A 23,732-nucleotide genomic window follows, 5' to 3' on the forward strand; every position below is an offset into this window, starting at 1 on the left:
GTAACACCTAAACACTTGGCTTATTTAATATCTTGATTTCTCTCTTCCATGAAAAATGAGGGCACCAGCAGCTCAATGCCAAAAAAATGCACTGTGACTTCTGTGTGGCATCCACTGAGGAAGGAGTACCTCCAAAAGAGCCAATAAAAATACCTCGGGATGCCAGTGTAGATGAAATATTTCCTAAGAGAAACAGCTGATGTAACTGCTGCGATCTCAAAAATGTTGAGTGTACCCAAGCAATATACTTTGTTTTTTTTACTACTGAATTATTCTGCTACATTAGAAGATAAACTTGTCAACATTGACTAGAGTGCACAGCTGGGTAAAACATGCACCAGAAGTTTAAACCTTGAGGTGTGCTTTATTTTTTCCATGACTTAATGGTCATTCTAAATTGATTTTTTTCCAAGTATCTTAATTGACAGGCTGCTCACCGAGTCACATTAAATGCTACAGGGCATCCTTTTTCCTCTCAACTCTACACTTCCAAAGCCCTCCAAACATTGCAAACTCAATGGTTTTATGAACAACAGCAGCACTTCTTTCAAGGCTGCTTAGGAGATTGGTACTAGAATAATACAACTTCACAAAAAGAGACAGGCAAGCAGAGCAGTACCTCTACAACACAATTATATCAGCTGGAAACCCATCCACAGCTTATTATGTACCCTGGTACCTCATTCTGTGTGATACACTAGAAAACAGAGCATGGAGACAGGGTAAGTCAGAGCAAGACAGGGAAATATGTTTAATATAACTGCCTAAAACCTCCAGTCCACTGACAAGGGTAAGTTCCTCTGACAACCTATGGGAGTAAATTTGCTCTCTTTTGTTAGCTTTCCCCTCTCTCCATTAAGGCCCCATTTGTTATATTTCTGTAAAAGCACCTGTGTGTAATCTTCCATGCTGCCCATATATGGTCCCAAGGACCTTATTTAATGTCTTGCAGTCTATTGGTCTTGCTAATGTCAAATTTAGAATAAAAGAATCATACACTACGTGAATACCCATGTATATATAAACCCACATACATATGGCAAAATAAAGTGCAACCTCTTCAATTTGGAAGACAAAAATTATACATTTAGATTAAGAAAACACAAATGAAGTTTTTTTACTGCAAGTAGTTGCTAAAGATTGTCTTATTCTGTTCACCACCAGAAATCTTTCAATCAAGTGTTATTCTCTCATCTCTTAAAAAACCTACAGCCCAAACTATCACAGCATATGAATCCCAAATTAGAGAAATCCCACAGTCTTCTGTCTGGTATCAAGATGCACTGAACTTCTATTTCTTCATTTTAAGTATTCATTTTTTAACATCTTCACATTTTTAATAATACATATCTTTTTGAAGAAAAGCAAAACTATTTCTACACCCATTAGATACCTAATTCAATTAGACATGATGCTTGTTCTAATGAACAGTAAGAAAGAAAAATCACTACAGCTGCATCATCAGTTTTCAAAATATGTTTTAACAAATTTTAATTGAAAAAACCATTGCAACTAGCTAGTAACAGTACTTGGCCATGAAGAAAATCAGCAAAATCAGTCAAGTCTGAATCTTACTGTAGCATTCACAGAGTTTTTCAATTCTTGGACTTTCTTCAAATTGTAACAGACAGCAATTTGAGTAAATATAAATTAATTTTGACAAGTAAGACCAATAAGATGCCATATTCAACTTGTTTCCTTTATAACATCTCCTGTCAAAAACCACACCAACAACCCCAAAGAGCTACTATACAATTCTATTGGTTTATCAGAGTCCTTCAGCAAAGTTAGAAATTGTGCTTAGGTGTCCAACTCCCCAATTTGCCAGATAATCTCCTCCAGTACTTCTAGACAGATGTTTGAAAAAAGCCTTCTCTCCTGTGATCATGCAGGAAGGGAATTTTACAGGCATATATTGTAAACACAGGGTAAGTTTCCAGAGAAGGCAGAAGAGCTGACCCACACGTATTAATGCCCTTAACTCAGAAGCCTCCCTAGCACTGCCAGGGGAAATCCCTCAGGAACCCCCTGCCAATGCATTTCACTCATCTACTATATTTGTGCTGACAGAGGCCTTAGGATTTAGGACAAAAAAAATTGAGAGAAAAGAAAAAGCACACATCACTTCAGCACAAAGCTATTTTAATTTCATGCTCTTAAATGTGATTTACTCAGCACAGGTCAGGTTTCTATCCCTATTGCCCCACTAATAAGCCTCAGCAGGGATTCAGAGTCCACCTGAGTAAATGTTTTAAAGCAGTTCTTCTTTTTTGACCACCCTCTGGAAGTGACATCAATGAAGCCCCTCAATATATGTGCCACTGTGATAGTATAAAAGCAACACTGTTTTTATAATGAAATTGGAGATTTTGATCTTGGAATGTCATCATTCTTATGCCTGAATTAATCTTCAATTTTTGGGGCTTTTTTTCCTGGCAAGTTGGTATGCCTTTTTTCCTCCTCCAATCTATGTAAGACTTAATTCAGTCATACGCATCACAAACAAATAACAAAACAAAACAAAACAAAACAAAAAAAAACCAAAAAAAAAAAAAAAAAAAAGAGCTGTTATGCTGTTCCTCTCCCGCTCAGTAAGTAGCAATAATTTTTCAACTATAGTAACACTAATAAAATAATAATAATAAAAAAAGCTCTACTGTGAACACTTTATCTCTGATATGATAATAGATCACTGTAAGGCTATTTGGCTTGCTTACTTCTTTTAAGACCAAGAATCCATCTAATTGTTCTTAAATAATAATCTACAGACTGCAATACAGAAATTATAAAAAAAAAACTCATCAGGAAAACTGCTTAGATCAGAGGCCAATCTGTTCATAATCACCTCAAAGACAAAACTGACACTGTGGACCTCTCTGGATTGAGGTTGCAAAGCATTTCCCTCACCTCTTGAACTGTAATCTTTTGGCAATGGGCAAAAGCTGCCACTGCAGCCAGCCACAGAAATCCAAAGGGGAAGGCAGAAGACAGGCTGCCTTGTGCCCAGATCCCTGTAACATCACCTTTGTTTTACACCATTTTAAGCATTCCTAAGAAAGGTCTCATGCTCCACATACAACAAGCAAAATCCTTATGGTTAGCAAAACAAGGATATGATAGCACATGAGCAAGAGCAACCAGTTGTTCTAGTGTTGTTTTCATAGAACTGCAGAACGGTTTGGGTTAGAATGGACATTAGAGATCCTCTTTTTTCAAGACCCCTGCCATGGGCAAGGACAGCTGAAACTAAACCAGGTTGCTCAGAGACCCATCCAAACTGGCTTTGAAGACTTCCAGGAATGGGGCATCCAAACTTTTCTAGGCAACCTGTCCCAGTGCCTCACCACCTTCACATTGAAGAATTTATTCCTCATACCTAATCTAAACCTACCCTCTTTCAGTTAAACCCAATCCAAACCTTCCCTCTTTCAGTTTAAGCCCATTCTCCCTTGTCTAGTCACTACATGCCCTTGTAAAAAGTCCCTCTCCACATCTCTTGTAGCCCCTTCAGGTACTGGAAGGTGCTATGAGGTCTCTCCAGATTCTTCTCTTCTCCAGGCTGAACAACCTCAATCCTCTCAGACTTTTCTTTTAAGAGAGGCGTTCGAGCCCTCTGAGCATCTCTGTGGCCTCCGCTGGACCTGTTTCAACAGGTCCATGTCCATTTTGAGGTTCTGGCCTCAGGGCTGGAGACAGCACTGCAGGAAGGCTCCCACAAGAGTGAACAGGCAGAATCACCTCCTCACGCTGCTGCCCATACTGCTTTTGATGCAGCCCAGGACACAACTGGCTTTCTCAGCTGCGAGCGCACGTCACTGGCTGATGTCAAGCTTCTCCTCAGAGAAACACTTTTTTGCTCTGATTTCTATCAGCTATTCCAACAAGAATGAGGAATAATTTCTCCCAAGAGTAAATGTTTTCATAGGTTTTTTTCCTACCATGTGCTCTCTTACAGATTTTCTGATTGATAAGTCAGGTTGAGGTAGAAAAATCTCATCATTTCATCTGATAGCTCTTTTAGTGAAAGTAACACATGACATATAAAAGGTTAGAGTGTCAACTGAAAGAACACTTCTGAAAATAGAAAATTACTACATGGTTTTGAGTGAAGTGCCTACTAAATTCATAGCATATATTTCATTTCCCATTTGCAGTCAGCATTACTCCCAGTAAGTGCCATGTTTTTAGTAATAACCCTAACCTTCTGTCTATCTCCCTTTAGTCTAAAAAAAAAATCATTGCGCTTTCTTTTTGAATAAATGATGTAATTGGCTATTCTTTCAGAATATGTCTTGAATTTTGACCTATATGGTAGCAACTGTAGTCATATACAGACTTTGGGACAAGCATAAACTCTTACTGCAAAACTTTACTGCAGTATTATGCAATTTCAGTTTAAGTAAAATACTGTTTCTTTTTAATTTGTACAGTTACTTGACTTGATACATGCAAATATTTCTGTATCTTACTAATTCAAAGGCTGAAAACTAGATATATCATGAGCTACAAAAACACTTAACTTCATCCTCCCTGACAGCTATTAAAATGTCAGAAGTCAGATATTTTTCATCCTAATCCAAGAGCACTGCTAGCACTTCTGAGAAGTGTTTCTCAGTGACCACCTTACATTATTGGGATACACATTTTCATTAGTAATCTCCTCAGCTAAATACAGAGGCCAATCTAGCATTTAGCCTCAATCAAGGAGTCAAGCAACTAAAAAACAAAGGGATGGAGAAGCCTACTCTCTCACTCGATGGAAATTCAGCAGTTGAAAAGTAACCTATATTGCCAACTCAGATGAATGAAATTTTGCTAAAATGTTCTTAATTATTAGATAACTAGTAAATTTCAAGCAGGTTGCCTGCAAAATCCATGATGCTCACTGACTGGAGAAAACAGTTACAGAAGCCTGGAAAAGGAATGTAAAAGAGAAGATAAAACTACTTGACTAGGGTAAGACTGCTTCAAAAAGCTGTTGGTCACCTCTGTACTGTCTCCCAGAGAGGAACAAAACCCTCCACAAGAAGGAAAAGCATTAGCACTTATCCCAGCTATCTCCCTCACATGAAAAATCACTACTATGTCTCCAGAGAAACATGGGCAAGCTAAAACTCAACTCTCTGCTGAAATGAAAGGCTAGTTTGAAGATCCTCTTTTCTAAAGAAAATTTCTAAACAGCTGTCTAAAGAACAACACTTGGTCTGCTTTCAGAAGTAGGATTTGACAGAACAGTTCATATAACCCTTGAGAAACAGAAATAAGCAAGACTGTAAGCATCTAATTTCGTAAGTACACTTTATCTTGAAGAAATGAAACAGGGGAACGGGGGCAACACCTAACAACCATGTAACAATAGATATTTTCTGAGTCACCTAAATATTATTTAGTCCCAACTAAGAATGGCAATACTTTGTCATGTTGTGTTCTTAACAAAGAAAGCTGAGGATCTGTGAAACATTGGCTTATCTATATTAAACACATCACAACCAAAAGAATCTACTTGTCACTTGGCTACAGTGTCCCTAATTACTGGATTAGTTTTTTAGTGATCATACCAGAAGATGTTCAAAACTAACTATATTTGCTGGTAGTTCAGGAGAGCTTACTTCAGCTTTAAGCCTTTGGAAACACCACAGCTTAGTGAGCTCTCCATTTTTATTAGCTTTTTTTGTTAGGTATTGAATTTGATATTCCATTTTTGTTAGATATTCACTCATTTAGAAAATGTGTGATTATGTATTGAGACATCACTGAACAATAAGCAAATCAATGAGGAAAATTCACAAAATATGAAAAGCTAGAAAGGTGTCATGGTTTGACACTGGTGCAATGCCAGCGCCCCCATGAAAATACACCTTCCTAAATAATTGCTGTGAGATGTTATCAGGAACAGAGCAGAGCAGGCCCAAGCTTAATAACAAAGGGAAAAAAAAAATTTATTAGACTACTACTACTACTATAAAAGACACGCACACATACTAAATCCAAGATGAAGACCCTCCAAAACACCCCTCCTCCCCCCACCCAATTTCCAAAACAACCATTGTGGAACATCACCCAGGATTCCTGATCAAGTTGCCACCCTTTAGATAATCAGTACTCAGTCTATCAAGGGAGAGAGGAGTCTCTCTTGCACCATAGACGCCCCAGGAAAAACAGTTGCCACCTCCTGTGTTTCCCTGTCACACATGGCACCGCCCAGAGAAAATCTGCCAGTGTGACACTCTCTTTTCCATGTCACAGTGCTCTCACCATCATGCATGGACAGACTGCTCATAGGGCTCCTTTAAGGATGCTTTGCCAAAGACCCAGAGAAACAACAGTTCAGCTTCTCATCTTGGGACTACAGTCCCTCCCCATTTTCCCCCTGGGGCCGAGGGTCCAAGAACAGAGATCATCATCTTCCTGAAGACAGAGGGCATCACCACACCCTCCTCAGCTTTTTCTCTGTTCTCTCCATTCCTGTGCTGGTAGTTGCTGAAGCAGGTCTCTTTGGTTCACCACTGCATCCCCCTAAATTGCAGTCTCTATTGCAGGAGAATTTGGTTCAGTCTATGGCTAACAAGAAAAGTCCAGCCAAAAGCTACTCCATCATCTCCTCCCACCTAAAAATTTCTTCTTTTAACATCTCAGGTCCCGGACTGTCTCTCATCTACTTCAAATCAAGGAGGAGTAATATTTTACAAAGCCTTCATTTCCCAGGATAGGGTTAAAAGTTCAGACTCCCTGGACGGCTGAACTCTCTGCCCAGAACTAACTCCAACTCCCACACTGGGCATCTCCACCCCCTTCTCCTTCTCCTCTGCCGGCAAATTTCCAGGTGCCATCAGGGTCTCTGTCTCTTTCCCTCTGGGGGGGGGGAACAAAGGCATCTCTGTTTCTCTCCACCCTTCCATCCGCAGAAGCTGGCTCGGTTCCAGACCCAGTAAGATGGGGTTCCAGACCCTCAGCCCCCTTGGCCTACCTGGACAAGGCCGCGTGGCTTCCCCTCCCACACCCAGCCCATGGCTGGGCAGGGGAGAGTCTGCACTGCACTCTCCGAGGACCGGAACCAAAGAGACTGTTCCCCTGGGAGCTCTTGCTTTTAACACCCTGTGTTCTCAGAGGCATGTCCATACCTTCAGTGGTCAATCCAAATCTGACCACTGATTGGTTTGACTACCAACTTCCTGAAAAAATTCACTTCCATGTCAAAACACGACACAAGGAAATTTTAAGTGCTAAAAAAGCGCCTGGAACGTGTTTTATAAAGAATGGTAAAACTGATAGAAGATGTTTGAAAAGTGCTCAAAATCAGGAAGAAGAGAAGTGGTAGGATCCCATGGAGAAAAGGTGTGGAAGGAGCACTCATGGGTAAGTCCATAGCAGTAGGAATCATGAGATCTTTGTGTCAGCCCTCACTGCTGAAGGTGTGGGGAGAGGGCTCAGAGGAGCCACATGAGTTAAATGAATCTGGAAGGTGTCAGTTATGTGCCATGACCAGCTGGCATTCATCCCTTAGTTCTGAAGGAACACAAATGTGAAATTACGTTAAATGGCAGGCCAAGGTGCATCAACAAACATTTTTAAAAACAACATGCCAGAGTGCAAGTTCCATCTGAAAAAAATAGGATGCAAAAGGGATCTTCATAGGGATTGTAGCCCAGCAAGCACTCCTCTTTTGACCGAATTTTGCCTCTGAAAGAGATGTTGATAGAGGCTTTCCAAAGCAGCAAGCAACAGGAAAGGGAAGCAGATTAAGTGCACAGAGCACAAGTTCACTGCATAATGTACCCTGTCATATAGGTTAAATAAATATCAGGCTATTTAACTCTGTGGACTGAACTCCCAGGTTCTTCACCAATTCTAGGCCACAACAAGAGAAGCATCACTAAGGAGAATCTTTGAGCTTAGCAGTTCAACATATTGTCAGTTGCAACGCACAAAAGGACAGGATTCAAACTCACCTTCTTGAATGAAAAGTAACATATAAGGGAAGAAAATAAAAAAACTGAGAATTTTCTGCTAACAGCAAATTTCCTCATCTGCTATTAACTGCAAATTCCTGTTCCCCTCCATATCTTAGCAGTATTTGCTGTAGCTGTTGTTTGAAGTCCAAGAAAAAGCTTGCCCCCTCAGCTGAGGTCAGTAAAATAATCCTCTTCAAAACAACAGAAACACCTCAGCAACAGAGTATTAGCATGAGGACAGGAACAAAACATATTAATTAACCTCAGGATAATTAAGCATTTACACTCCCTTCTAGAGTAAACAATTTATTCCAGTCAATTATCAGATCACCAGGATAGGACAAATGAGGAGATAAGCTGCTAACAAGAATTACCCAGCAAATTTCTTGGTCAATTGTACAGCTTTTCTTTTTGTTCATCAAGACTAGGAGTTAGTGAGAGGTGAATAAGAGTGGCAATGGGGCAAGCCCTGGATGCTGTGCAAGCAAGGCTCAGCAACAGCTGAAACAGGCATGTTACCAACCTTTCTAGCCACAAATGCAAAAGCACAGCACCACAGGAGCTCCAATGGAAAGTCAGTCCCATCCTGCTACAGACCTAAACCAAAAATAAATATAGGTCCTCAAAGGGTAATTAGTCTTCTCATACAAGTATATTCGACACACAGTCCATTCCTGGAAATTTTGTTCTGTTCTTCTGACCTTTATCTGTGTTTTTCTTAGGTTGGAGAGCTCCTTCAACATATTGCTCAGGACAAGAAAGTAATATAGCTCAGATGCCTTAAACTGTGACTGCTGTGTTTATGTTGTTGTAACAACTAAAATCTGAAATAGTCTGGGACACAAAATTAAACTAATACTTTACAGACAAATCCCTTTGTTTGTCCTAGGAGCAAAAGAATAACTTTACCAGAAACTGAAATTACCAAGATGATTTCCTTTTGAGCATCAATAGTTCAAAAAGTCATAGTGAGAATTTCTGACAATTTATGATTCTGGTTTGTTGCACAGATATTAGCTGTCAATATACGGATTCTTGGACATCACAATTAAAACAAACAAAAAAAGAAACAAGCCTTCATGCAACAGACCCAAACACTGTTTCAAAATATCTTTCTTGACTAACTGGCAAGTCTTGAAAGTCTGTCCTAGCCAATGGAAGAGCAGCTCTCCTCACATTGCTCATTATCCTTGTAACATTATGCTCTGTCATTTCCATTCTACCAACAATTCTCCTGTTCTGCCAGAAGTACTCATGAACTCTTTTCAAACAATGAAAGAAATGAGAAACAATTTTAAGATGAGAAACACAGGTTGTGTAGACTTTTCCATGCTTCCATACAGTTTCCTTTAATTCAGACATTTTTCCAGCAGTATACTTGATTCACTGGAATAGAAAAATCACACCTACTGTGACACAGATGCTACTAGACAGAAATACATGCTCTGTGATCTTAAGGTTTCACCTTCTGAGTAGCTGAAGTGCCAGATTTACATCATTACTGACCATGTAAAGAGTGAGAATGGGGGAAAACAATTGGCTGTACACCCTCACCCACAGAAATGGACTCAGATACCTTCTTTCTAAGAATAATGTACAGCTTGAGGCAGGCAAAGGACCTAGGGATGCACTGCTGCTTTCACAAGCAGCCACAAGATAAAGGTGATGCAAGCCAACAGTGCCATGAGCTGGAAGACAATCTACTACGGAATGACATCTCCAGCTGAGTGTAACATTTTCATAGAAGTTTGAGATCAGTTTTCTTTTCCTCCCATGATACTCTAAGGAAACACAAAAAAAACCACCCAGAACTCATGGCTAGATCTATTCCCATGGACAGAAACTAGAATGGCATTGATGAACCAACTTGCAGGGGGACCCATTCTTTATTACCAGCATCTAATATGTTAAACAAATGTCTGTTTTACATAAAAATTAAGTATAAATTGAGCATTTAAGTCTGACGTTTAGCATTTTTGGTTTGGATTTTTGGAAAAAAACAAGTGTGTTTATTTTGCTCAAAAGTATCTGTTTCTATTTCTTGTTTTATACTTCTATGGCATTCCTTCACTCAATACTCTTGGAATTAGTAACAATGAATTATAAATTAATATTTGCCTATGTTGTTTTTTTACTGGCATCCAGGCCAGTTTTGGTGGGGCTTTTTCCTGGTTTTTTTGGCATGATCTTCACTCAATCTTCTTATACAACTGTTTTCAAAAGCTATTGTTTAAGAGTAGCTTAAACATAGAACATACAATTTCTAGCATACAACTTAGAATACAATATTTATCACAGTCACATACAGTATTTTACCAAGATGGAACAAAATATTAGCCAAAGATCACATCACAGTTAAGAGACAAACTGCATGGTGCCATTGATAAGACTTATTAAGTTGCAATGGGAATATAAATAGTTCAATCTAACATCTCTGTCCTCATTCTTATAACTCATACTTTCCAAAGGCTTCTTAGATCTTCCTGTAAAATAGGACTGTTTAAAAAAAGCTAAAGTAAGAAAAAAACTCCCACAAAAACCCATAAACCTTTTCATCAAAGTTGTCTTCCAGCAAGAAGATTTACAGGCTCAAAGAAAGCCTTTTAACAAACATGAATTAATTCATCACAACCAACATATTTTTCAAGCCCCACAGTTGTGGGCTACATTTTCCTTTAGCATCTAACCAGAAGAGAGTAAAATGAACATCTCAGCAGGAACATGAAAGGCTTCTTAATTGCAGAATTGGGTGAGTATCAAAACAGGCTTTCTGCTGTAAATCAGGAGTCATTCTTAACATGGAAAAAAACAATTCTCTCATGCCACAGTGGTGATTGCTTCCTTTTCAGAAAACTTGTGACCAGAAGTGTTCTTTTAGCTACAGTTGAGAGACAGGCTGAAACCCAAGCAGTCCAGAGAGCTTCACAGGAGGAAAGAACTCTGTAAATTCAGAGAGCCTCTCTTGGAGCAAACTAGAGTTTTTATGCAGGTACCTCAGTAAGAATGGCAATCAATGCCTTATTAAACTTTTGTATGTTACCTCTTCCATTTAGTATGGACTTCACCATGAAACTGCTTTAACCACTGGCAATGGAGAATGGGCAAAGTAGTGCCATTCCAAAACCAGAAACTTATCAAAGGAAATAAAAAAATTCCTCAATGAATGAGAATGAATTTTCAAAACACCATATGTAAACTGAAATACAATCCAACACACCCTACGGGAGGCTATGGAAACTTTCTGAAAAGCACTGTTTTTGTTGAAATGGACTTCACTTTTCCTGGGAAGTACTACATTGCCTTGTACACCTTGTATTGCTACCTTGTATTGCAAGGTAACAGCACAAGCTATACTCATTAATGCTCAGTGCTTATAAGCTACTTTGAAGACTGATAGTGCTGTTACCTAAAAGTGACACTTGATATTGTACTTCAAAAACTCTTCCACAAATTGTGAAGTACTTGTTTGTTTACAGCACTGTAGAAGAATAATTATGCATATCACAACAGGCTGCTCACAGTGTAAGTCAGATCAGCTCCTCGACAGGCTTAACTCATGCACTGGCTTTTTAGAATAGCTTTTATGCTGAACATTAATGAATGTAGCTTTAAAAAGAAAAGAGTACTAACCCTGTAGAGAGGGTGGCATTTGTCCTTGAAACATGGTGCCAAACGAGCATAGATCTGCAGGCTATAGTAATAACTTGCCAGCTGGAGAGATAACGCAGAATGTAATTGCTTTTCAAAGCATTTGTTGGCATCCACCACCTAGAAGAAAGAGAGAATTAATTTACATGAAAGAATTAGCAAGCACACAACATTAAGTGTACAAACTTTCTAAAAAGCTACTTGCTGTCATTTAGAAATAGCCCTATGTTTTTCTGGCACAGAAGTAAATCAATAACCTCCACACATAAAGATAATTCTACATTATGGTGGTTTTTTCCCCCCTTGCACAAATATCTATCCAAAACGTTCTTCCAACTACACTATTGCTGCTTCTGTACCACAAGGTTATTATCCAGATTTCTGAGTTAGACTTGTCAGTCTGGTGGACCAATTTCTATTTTAAGTAAGAAAACGTGTCTTTTCGCCAGTGCCACGTTCAATGGACCATCTAATGGCATTTGTTCACTTTCCTTTATAAGCACCAGCCCAATCTGAAAAAATGTGTATTAAAATGAATTTGAATATTTAAGATTTTAAAATCTTAAGGAAATGAAATTTGCTAATGGAATTCTGCTATGAATAGTCTTTCTTGGCAAAAACATACAAACGAAGTCCCTATCAGCGTACCTGTGGCAGTGCAAGTAGATAGGCAAGAGACAAGGCTGCATCCTTGGGTAAAGCATCACTTGCCAGTTGTAGCAGAACTGCAACACAGAGGGAGCAGACACAAAGTTTGGATTACTGACCCACTTGGCCTTGAGAGCTAGCAAATTAAATGTTTTCAGGGTGATTATATTTTATTAGACACTAGCTTGAAGCACTCCAGACATACTTAATTAAACACTTATCAGTGCAATCCAGAAAGAGATAATATATAATTAAACTGCAGCACAGCTTTACCTTAACTTCCAGGCAAAGTGTTCGATGCATTAACAAAGAAGAATGAGATTATGCAGCAACAGATGCTAAATAAAGCCACCTGTACTGACTTCCAAGAAGAAAATATTTTGCTCGTAAAATTGATGAAGTAATGTAATGTTGTAAGGGTTCAAAGATACCAAGAAGAGGAATGATACAAAATATCTTCAAGCCTGAGCTCAAACTCCCTTATCGCTAAACACAACAAATCTTATTAAAAACTTCTGCCCTAATTAAAAATAAAAACAAAACGCCGCAAGTATCATAAGAAACATCACAACAAGGTTCTGCCACACACTGAAAACAAGTATCAGTACTACAGCAATTGAAATAAATTCATCAAAGGATAAGTATTCTGATTATAAACACATACACTTCTGGTAAAACTGACACAAAAATCACTTGCTTTTCCTACATTATGGATACCAAACTTGGGGGGAGGGATTGTTTCCATTGTTATCGATTATATTATTACTAATGTTATTAATAACAATATTATTTCAATAGGAAGAAGCCATCTTCCAGCAACTTAGCACTTTGTTTATTTCAAGGAAGTCTCAAACACCTGTTTGTTAATTCCCACATTACAAAAACTCCTCTGCAGGGCAAGCTGGTAAAAAACCGATTACTTTACACACACTCCCACGTGAATTCTTTGTTACAAAGAATGACTTATAAAAGTCTTGAATGACCAATTACAATTTTAAGATTATCATTAATTTGCCATCAGCCTGAAGTGGATTTACATGCTGGCTCTCAGCCAGATACAAGCACTAAATCTCTATGTGACAAGTCACCACAGAGGCTGCAACATAAGCCTGTCCAACAGCACCTATCCTTTACACTTCAAATAACTTTTACGGTGCTTCAGACAGCTTCTTGCTGCTCACAGATTGTTTCTCCTACACTCTAAATAACCTGCATGCTGTCCAAGCAAAGACAGTAAGAACTCTAGAAATATTTGATAATAAAATCTTAATGAAAATTGCTGGGCTCCTCTTCTGATAACAAGCAGTTACTTTATGCATTCTTACACCCACCTCTAGTTAAACAGAAAAAAAAAAAGGAAGGAGGAAGGAAGAGTTTCAGCTCTGCTCTCTTTCCCCTTTCTTTGAAGAATTAATGTTAGTAATATCTCTTGAATACACAATAAATGATGGGCTCTCTTCCAAATTAACATCCCCAACATGAGAACTAACACACTAGCAAGAAACTGTTCTTCACCATTAGGATAGCAATAACTACAAAGAACACAGACCAATACAGTGCCAGAAAACAATATGATTTTCTTCACACTTATGCATGAAGTGTGACACAATGGCATCCCAACTGCCAGAAGGTATCTAAGAAGAAAGAACTGCCTCTACTGTCATACCTTCCAAGAAAAAAAAAAATCCCTCTGTACTGATCCAATAAATTTTCTGCATGCTAGTGTGTTCATGAAAGGTTTCCATGTACCCATACTTAGATGTGCACTTTACATACACACAAATAGGTGTATGCAAAAATAATTTCACACAGCTTTCTGTCTCCCAGTGAAGCCCCACAAGAATCCTCTGCAGTCTAACAGGGTTGAATTCAAATCACAGGCTCCAGACATTAGCAGGATGCCATTCAGTCCTGTCATGTATCCTCACAAAATTTACAGGAACTTAATGTCATTTCAGACCACTGCCAAATCTGGAATTTGCCAAAGAGATTAGACATTACAGGGTTGGTAAACCAGGGAGGCAGGCAGTGACAAGCAAAATGCCAATGCTGCTGTCCCCCTGTTGTCCCACAAGCACAACTTTCTCAGAGAAACACAAAAATATTTTGATTTTATAAATATTTTTGTTTCCTGTGCAAGTCTTTATGCCACAACCTGTTTGACAGGCTAAGTATTGAAAAAATGGTTTATTTGTGAAAATTGGAATTTATCTATACCTAGAAAGTTTTCAACTCACTTTCAGTGGATTTTCCCCTGAAAAAATGCAAAAACTGCTTTGAGTCTTCAATTGTTCATTTAGCCCATGATAAAATCTCAATAAACTTAGAAGCATATACTGTAGTTAAACAGCCATATCTACAACTAACCACAAAATTATGGGGAACATTAAGGTATTGTTTGCTCTAAAACCCCTGAGGATTAATAGGTATGACTGATTGTCTTGGGTTTACTCTGAGTTTAGTGCCTAATCTGGTTAGAAGGACATACAGCCATCTTTCAAATTGCATCTTCAACCTCCTGATCAATCCCTAAGGCCTATGGAGAAAGAAAACCCCAATCAAACAGAGATGCACAACACAGTCTCAGCCACACCAAGTCTGGGTGCACTAGCAGCCCACAGTTGAGGAAGGAGTGCTTTACAGGACCCAGGGAGATGAGAGTTACCATTTCCCTTGGAAATACTCAGTTTACCACCTACATCCAGATAGCAAGGACAAGAAAAGTCAAGGTCCAAGGCTTGTAACACTACCAAATCCATAAAAGCAGTAAAATATCTTGAGTTTTATTACAGAGGTTTTCAAGGCCAGTTGGATGGGGCTCTGAGTAACATGGTCTAGTGGAAGGCATCCCTGCCCATGGCAAGGGGTTGAAACGAGATGATTTTTAAGATTCCTTCCAACCATTCTACGATTCTATGATGTTGCACACTGTCTGTGGGAAAGGTGTTTAGCCAGTCTCTCACTCTGCACATGGCACTGTTACAGTAAACAATGTCTGATGGATACTCCAGCCTCTCCTAAGACAAAGTGCCGAGTACCATGAAGACTTCTTTGCTAAACTGCATCTCCCTCCAAGTTCTTCAGTTCTTTTGATGGAGTTGAAACCTGCTGCTGTTATCTGTCCTAGAAGACAGCTAGAAGCAAATAGCTGGGATTCAAACTTGTCAGCAAAATCAACTGAAATCTGTTATGCTTGCAGTTACTAGACCAGTGCAGTAGCTGACACCTCGTATCAGCATTCGAGTTTTGTATGGCAAAATGCTTCCAGAAATGTACAGGAAGCCTGAAAATGATAAAAATGCAGAATAACAAGTGGGATTCATATCTGTGTGATTCCTTAAACTTCAGCAGTGAGCTATCAATATATATATTTTCAATCTGCACAATCCTGAACGTGTTAACTCATCATAAAGACTTCCATGAGAACTGACAAAGCAAAGCAAAGCTTTAAAGGGGAAGAGGTGGGATACAATACCATTAACACAGGGCTAAACACACCACAAATAGTAAATTATTAACCCAATTATTTAGAGAAAGCTATGTTACATTAATGCTTAAGAATAGTTTACTGACTACCAAAAGGTGTAATACATGAAGGACTGATGAGTCCAGAATAAACACAGCCCATTTTTCCAGAGGAAAATACAGAACTCTCAGAGCACAGCTGGAGGGACCCTTAAGTGAAACTAACTATAGAATAAAAGCAGTGGAAGAGAAGTATTAAATGGCAGAAATTTTATTCTGCACACTTAAGAGGAAGGAGATAGATGCTCAAAAAGTGAAGCTAGAATCTAAAATTTCTTTTCTTCTTCAAGAACAAAGTCCCCAACATTGAAATTTCCATCTCAAAAGCAGCCACTGAATTGTAAACAATCAGTTACAATCACTCAAGTTTGAGCAGGAACTATTACCACAGATCTGCCAAGTAAATCATTTTCCCTAAGGAAGCATTAAATACCTTTTAATCCTTAATCCTTACCGCCCCTCCCCCTTAAGACACAGGAATCAAAGCTAAAGGCCTATGGGCATTCAGCATGCAACAAATGAGATTTTAAGTACTGATTTTAAAGGATTTTTTTTTGCATTAAGAGTATGTAAAGAACAAAACACACACACCCCCAATTTATACAAGCTGTTGCTAACCGTTTCTGATTCACAGTGCTGTTATGTAGAACTACACAGGTTATCTGTACAAACTGTACCACATATCTCAAACTACTGAATCATATACTTGTAAGACAAATATGCTGGTTTTCATGAAACAGTTTGAGTAATGTGTAGCTTATGAAGAAAGCCTGTCTTGAAACTTCTCATATAGCAAGTGATTTAATATACTCATTTTTCATGACAGAATTTACCATAAGCCAAGTATCTTCCTTCAAAAGACACTAACAGCATGTAATATTTAAACAGTTCATTTCTTACACCAGCAGGAGACATCCAAAAGGAAAGAAAAACAACCACAGCTGTTTTTTTGTTGTTCATCTTTTTTTTTATAAAGTGAAATTGTTTCAGTTAAAAAATTATTAAATATAACCTCTAACATGTAGATATTTCAGAAGAAGACAGAAAGTTCTGATAATTCCAGAAGCTGTAGTTAAGCATTAATTGGCAAATAAAATACTACAATGAACCTGCAGTATTGATACCTGGATAACAGTGGCACAGAATCTGAACAACTGAATATGCAGGCATACAGAGAAACTCACACTGGCTTGCAAATTCCCATTACCTATACATGGTAATATTCAGGAAACCTTCAACAACTCCTCCTATCGTTACCAACCCCCAAATAACACTTTCTGGTTATTTAAAAAGGACTTTCATTTTTCTAGTCTTTGCTGAGCAACTCCTCTTAAAGTCACCAATTCCATTGAAAACTCTGCAGCTACTTCTGACAAGACTTCTTACCAACAAGAGCCATTGAACCAGATCACAATTCATGCAAAACACGCAGACAATACTTCAGATAGTTCTGTGCAACTCTCCATAATTAAACCCACCCACAGACACTTCTGTATTTACTATATATGGAGTGCATGTATACAATATGTCCATACCTTCTGTAGTTGGAAGTAGGTCTTTTCCTTCGCTCTTTGTTTCTGCGAGTTTCCCTGTTCTCAGCAACACTTCTGCAAAGCTTTCCAAAGAATTGTTCTGGTATGTTCCATAGCTGACTTCAGGCTGGAAGTAAAAAGACAAATGACACATGCACTCTGCACCTGCATTTTTATTTGGATCACTTGCATCACATGCAGCTCCTTACCTCATTTCCTCTATTTGCTTTCCTTTGTTTAATTCTGTTTCTTTTTTTTTTCTACTATGGCACAGAATATAATAAAAAACTCTGTATTTTCAATTGATATAAGATCTCAACAAAAACTCTGGACTTCTATAACTGTAACTTACTTCTGCAACATATGGATCATCAATTAGAGACTCATAAAATGGATGACAGCCTTGTTTTTCCACAGTAGCATTTTCTCCAGACCCACTTTTTAATACATCTCCAAATTCTTGGCCCTGGGAAAAACAAGTATAGTTGATCCTAGTTGTAAAAAAAGCTCATAAAAATGCTGTAAACACTATGCAGAAGGGAAACAACTGTAAATGAAAAGATTGAATTCAGTGGGGAGCAACAAAGGAGTCATCTTACATACAGTTCTGAATGAAGTCCAGTATTCTTAAAAAAGGAAAGAGAATCATGTTCAAAAGTAGTATCACAGAAAATAGTGGCACAAACATTATAGAAAAGTCACTGAAACAGAGAAAGTAGAAACAAGAAACTGCAAAGGAATAGCTTTGAATACAAGATGACAGTATTTAAAGAGTGGGCTTTACTGTGCTTTGTTCCCCAAAGTTTTGAAGTTCTGCCAAATTTCAATTAGGCCTTTGCTAAGAAAACAGGAAAAAACAGACTAGAAAACAGCTTTAGACCCCTTCCTTCACTGGAATTTCCTTGCAAATACTCCCATGATATCTGTAGTTTGTTTACTGATTTGAGGGTTCAGCTATCAGGTCCTAACAGGAGTTGAGTTATTATACCAATGTATCACAAATGTCTAAACATCCGGGGACACATCAGCAATCCCTTACATGTAATGGTCGCAGATAAGTTAAGGATCTCTTCCACCACTGCCCATCACTGACAGCATGTAGCATGGCCTTGGTAGTCAGAGTTGTGTTGGACAACACCTTCATGGTTTTGGATGTCGTCCAGTACAACAAATCGGCAGACTGGCCAGAGGAGACGCTGGTTTCATCCTGTGACATATCCAACACACAATGCAGGGGGGTTAGGCTCCTGCTATAATTAGGTTAGTGACCTAAAGCCAAACAAATGCATTTGAGTTCAGACACACTGTATTAATAACACATTTGAATGACCATTAATTAATTCAGGCAGCAGCTGCCAAAAATAAGCAAAAGACAAAAAGTGATTTAGGAGTTTCACTGTGAAGTAAGCGGTGTGATCAGCAGAACATTTGGCCCCTTGCTCAGTTATGTGAGCATAACAGACAGCACTGGTTTTAATTCCAAAGTTTATAATGACAATGTTCTACATAAATGTTGAATGTTACCACTAAAATAATCACCTCTCTACAAACATGAGGACTGAGTATAATAAAGTTGATCTTCAGTAATTAAAGAAAACTGATACTAGAGAAAATCTTATATTTTTACAGAGGTAGCATTAAGTTGAATTCTCAATAGGGGAAATGGTAGAGATGTAAATATACATCTCTAGACCAACTGATTAAGTATCATCAAGTTTTGTAATTCTGCAGCTGGCACACAAAATACTGAAAAAACAGCCAGCCTGAAAGACTACAAGAATCCCAGCCTTTTCTCAATCAAAAACTGCTTCTGCAATACATGCATATATACCTTCACTTAGTATGAACTCACATATAACTCCATTCTTGAAAGTAGAGACATGTTCCACAAATGGGGCTCCCTATACCAGCTCTTCCTATGTAAAGCATTTAAATAACACCCAGAACATGCTGTCTGACCTGTGCTATTCCAGTTCTCTTAGGTTTGTGTTACTTGCATGCTTTACAATGCATGTATATTATTCATAAACATATAATTAGCATATTGAGGTAAACACACACAGTTTTCATAACAAAAACCGAATATTTTCCTCCATATAGCAAACTTTAACAGCCATACATTTATCTCTAACAATGATACTATTAATTTCACCATACACTGAATTATATTGAAACAGAAAAATTCTACCTGTAAAATTGCATGGGAAGTATTAGTTTACGACTTACTAATTCATGACAAAACCTCAAACATGAGAGCCAAAGGATGCCAAGTTATGCTGAAGAGAAATACATCCCACTGTAACCTCAGAAGAAAAACGTATCAGCTTCAAGAAGGTAGAATTTCATGTAGAAAACCTTATTTTTAGTACCTTTTACTATAATGTACAGTAAATTACTGCCTCAAGCTGACCACTGAAGTAGCAGGTTCATCTTAAGTCCTCCTACAGCACTTGTTTTAATCTTTTCTGAAATCATATTGTGCATTTCACAGATGCACCACTAATGAATCAACTGGCTAAAGTGGGAATTTCAGCTCTTGCTTCACCACATTGCCATGTACATGCCAAGTACAACCTGTCAGAATTTTTGCTGCTCTGAAGAATTAAAACCAACTGAAAATCCTATGTCTGGTGGCCTGGGGGGAGAATTTCTTGTTCACGTGCTTTTTAAATAAACCATTTTAAGTACTTAGTAAGACAATTTCTTGTAATTTATTTTAAATGCTACATACAGAATACTAATTCCTCTCTGCCACCATTTTCAAGTAGATGCTGCGACACATCTAGCTGATTTTTCATGGAGGAAAAATAAACCAACACTAAACCAAACTAAAACAGAACGAGAAAAAATCATCCCACCCAAGTTGTCAACTGCATTTGAGCAAAGCACTTTTCTTTAAATCAGCTTCCTTCAGCAGTATGAAAACTAATGAGCTAACCTGTATGCAGGTGTTAATGCTTATGGCACTACTGCTATCAGATAAACACTACTGACTTTTGTTTAAAAATAATTTCACTCTTACAAGTAATTACAGTTTTTTCAGCAAAAATAATAATTCTGTTTTCTGAGAAGCCATTTTACTCTGTACCTGGAGCAGCAACACTTACTGGTTACAACTTTTTGCTATCTCAAATCAGTCTCTCACAAAAGAAGTTATTGCTTAAATAATGATGGAGATCTCATCTCAAAAACCAACTTTAATTGTATTATTTAATTGTATATTTAGGGAGAAGTTATATTTTGGGGGTCCTGAGAGGTGTTTGAGAGAAATTATTTTCTTCTATTAATTCTTCCTGACATCCTTTATAGAGTAAGCACTTCCGATTAAAATCAAAATAATAATGGCAACAACTTAATAAATAGCAGCCAAATTAGCAGATTGAAAATCTGCTTGAATCTAAATGGTATAAAAAAAGACAACAAATAAATTCTGATTTATCATGTTACTCTAAAATAACAGCTAAAATATTTATATAAAAATATACAGCATATCTTTATGTTTATATACACCCTTGCTCCTACATACCCTTATATAATTCCAAACAGTCTAATGTGAGAGGACAAATAACAAAGCCAACTGTTTTTGAGACAAGCCACACAAGAGACAGTAATAAATCAGAACAACAGCAGCATGGGTTTTAGGATTGGTTTTAGTCCTTAATGACAATTAGTCAAGGTGCAAGGATTAAAACTTGCAAAGACCATACACTGCATACACTTTTTATGTTAAGAATCATTTTATGTCAAAACTATGAAGGAAATGAAATGAGACAGAACAGAGTCTGCTCAAAAACAGAGCATCACACATTAGGTCTTCCTTTTCCCTTTTTGGTACTTCCATTGCCAAACAGGAATTTAAAATAGTTTCTTTTAAATACATATTAATATAGAACCTACTTGTATTTTTTTTGTGCCTTGGAGGGTTTTATATCAGGGATTTTTAGGTTTTTTTTCAATGTCTGTTACAGCTATGAACCACTGGAAGTGAAAACTCCAGTCCTGCAATGATAAACCAGACTCTAAATGAGAGATTATGGAAAAGATTCAGCTCAAGGTGACAACACTAATATTCAAGAGTCACTGAATGTCCAGGGCCATCACTGGAAAAAAAGAAGTAACCCAGCCTTAAGCAGACACAGTGCATTTGATTCAGCTGCTGAAACACAGCCTTTGATGACTGCCTGAGATACACAGCAGTAATGAAGACAGCTGCTTAACACCTGCAGATCTGACAGAGACATTTTGGAGCAGCAGCTAAAGGACAAGAGCATAACTGATCATGACTATCTAATCATTTCTAACCAGCTGTGATAACAACGTGTGACCTACCAATTTAATGTAAACAAACATTTTAAGAGACCCTGTCTTTTCCCAGATACAGTGCCTGGTAAAACTGGAAAAGCAAAGACACTAATGCTCTGTTAATCAGAAATTTTCTTTTCTTTAAGAAGCCTTTAAGAAAATCATTCTTATAATTTGAACATATTAATTTCTCCTCTAGAAAATACATGTAATTTTCAGTCAAGAGTTCATTTTTAAAAAACTTTAAACTTAATTTCTCTTGGGTTATGTGCCATGTAACAGTAATTATGCTTCCACATTCAGATATGTAAAAAATAATGATTTCTAACAGATGTAAACATAATTTAAGTATTATGCAGATTTAATAAATTCAGAGCTCACAAGGCAACTGATTAATATTGTTTTGTGCTTATACACAACACAGCATCTCATATCTAAGCATTTTATTTGAATTTAATAATTATACCATTAGTATTCTGAAAGGCTTTTCATTAATCAAGAGCTTAATCTTCTCACCAAGATATTTTGGTTGAGAAGCACAAGACTAGTTTTTTTAGGCATTTGTAGCACACACAAGTAAAAAGGATGACAAAGTAAGAAGGATGAGGATTGTTGAAACTTAACATTTTGCTTAAAAACAATCTGGCACACTGGAATCATGATAGCTTCCACAGCATAACTTCTCAAATAGATTCCATGAGTTCAAACAACAGTGACAAGCTGACACAAAGCTTGTGCAAATGCATTAGCTCCTACAGAATAATGACGTGCAGCTTTATCACAGCATTCATTAATTTCTTTAGAGCAGGACCACCAAAAACTTGGAGAAAAGTTATGCTGAAGTCAATATGACAGGAGTATTAAATGAACCATTTCTAAGCAGTCTATGATATTTATAGCAAGCTCCTATCAAGATTTCTGCAAGTTTTAGGGGAAATAATTTGGCGGAAAAATTGAATGAAAATGAAATTATTTCAGAAATTACCAGGGAAGAGTTCACCAAGAGAAAGTTGATGAAAAAGTATGACCAGCTGGTGATGTTGGTTGACGTAAAGGGAAGAAATGGTAGTGGAGACTAAAAATTCAATGCTAGACAAAAGTAAGAGGGATATAAAATGTCACTAAAGGTTTGAAAAGCAGAAGTGTTGTTATTATCCTTTGAAAAGCAAAAGTGAGTTACAGACAGGTATTTTGAATGCAATAGAAAAAGGGACGCCCAAACACATGTATGCCAGACCTTAATCAAGTCAAGGATAAGAAACACTTAGAGCACCAATTTGAAAAGGCATCAGTAAATGAGAAAAAACATTTGTCAATTCCCTGAAATAAGGATTCTGTAAGTTAATCAGAATGTAAGTGAAAATGAAAGGAATACAAGAAAAGGGAAAAAGATCTTCTAACTTGCTTTTTTGTTCTTTAAAAAAACTAAAATTCTGCGCAAGACAATGAAGGTGAAGCACAGGGAATTAGATGAAGTGTGACTACAAGGATTGCAGTTATGGGATTCAGTGAAGTCAGAAAAACTGAGTTATTGAATATATTGCTTTTCTAACACTGCAGATGTTTGTAACAAAGGAGAAGTTATACAGTGAGTAAATTTTTGGCTATGTATCCTCCTGTGTCATTCCAAGAAATGAAAAAAAATATAAATCCCTATTAAGTCAACTGGGAGATAACAAAAGGAAAAAATTAGCAAATATCCAGAACTTCATTTCCTCGTGTAACAGTCTGAAATATGACATGCCAAGGAGCCTGAAACACGACATACAAAGGAGCCTTATTAAAGAAAATACACCTCAGTGCAGCAACACACGAATTTGCCAGGTCAATTGTCTACCTACTTGGAATTCTAAAGAGACAATCAACCACAGCTAAGTGGGGTGGGGAAATGAAAGCTATACTGGAGAAATTTTTGAATGTCAATTTTCCAGCATAATGAAAATTGCTTCCAATATGCAAACTGAAATGATAGCAAAGTTAATTAGTGAGTTTACTCAACTCTGATAAAGCTTTGAATAAATTTCTGAATCATTTATATGCATGTCTAATTGTTCTGCCACAATATATTACAACAGCACATGAAAGGTGATGCGTGACAAATTTTTATAGATATTAAAATATTGTA

General features: G+C 37.5%; 1 protein-coding gene across 2 annotated transcripts in view; it reads right to left on the reverse strand.

Moving 5' to 3' along the window:
• The window catches only part of NBAS (NBAS subunit of NRZ tethering complex), a 157,861-nt gene that overhangs the window by 64,972 nt on the left and 69,157 nt on the right, over nucleotides 1-23,732 (reverse strand). For both annotated transcript variants that reach the window (XM_053973135.1, XM_053973136.1), the window contains exons 36-40: nucleotides 18,345-18,512; nucleotides 17,658-17,771; nucleotides 17,309-17,432; nucleotides 12,249-12,325; nucleotides 11,583-11,720 (exon numbers count right to left, since the gene is read on the reverse strand). In XM_053973135.1, the coding sequence (XP_053829110.1) occupies nucleotides 11,583-11,720; nucleotides 12,249-12,325; nucleotides 17,309-17,432; nucleotides 17,658-17,771; nucleotides 18,345-18,512 (621 nt within the window). The remainder of the gene's footprint in view (nucleotides 1-11,582; nucleotides 11,721-12,248; nucleotides 12,326-17,308; nucleotides 17,433-17,657; nucleotides 17,772-18,344; nucleotides 18,513-23,732) is intronic.

The sequence above is a fragment of the Vidua macroura genome, chromosome 3 (assembly GCF_024509145.1).
Source record: "Vidua macroura isolate BioBank_ID:100142 chromosome 3, ASM2450914v1, whole genome shotgun sequence".
NCBI classification, from domain to species: Eukaryota; Metazoa; Chordata; class Aves; order Passeriformes; family Viduidae; genus Vidua; species Vidua macroura.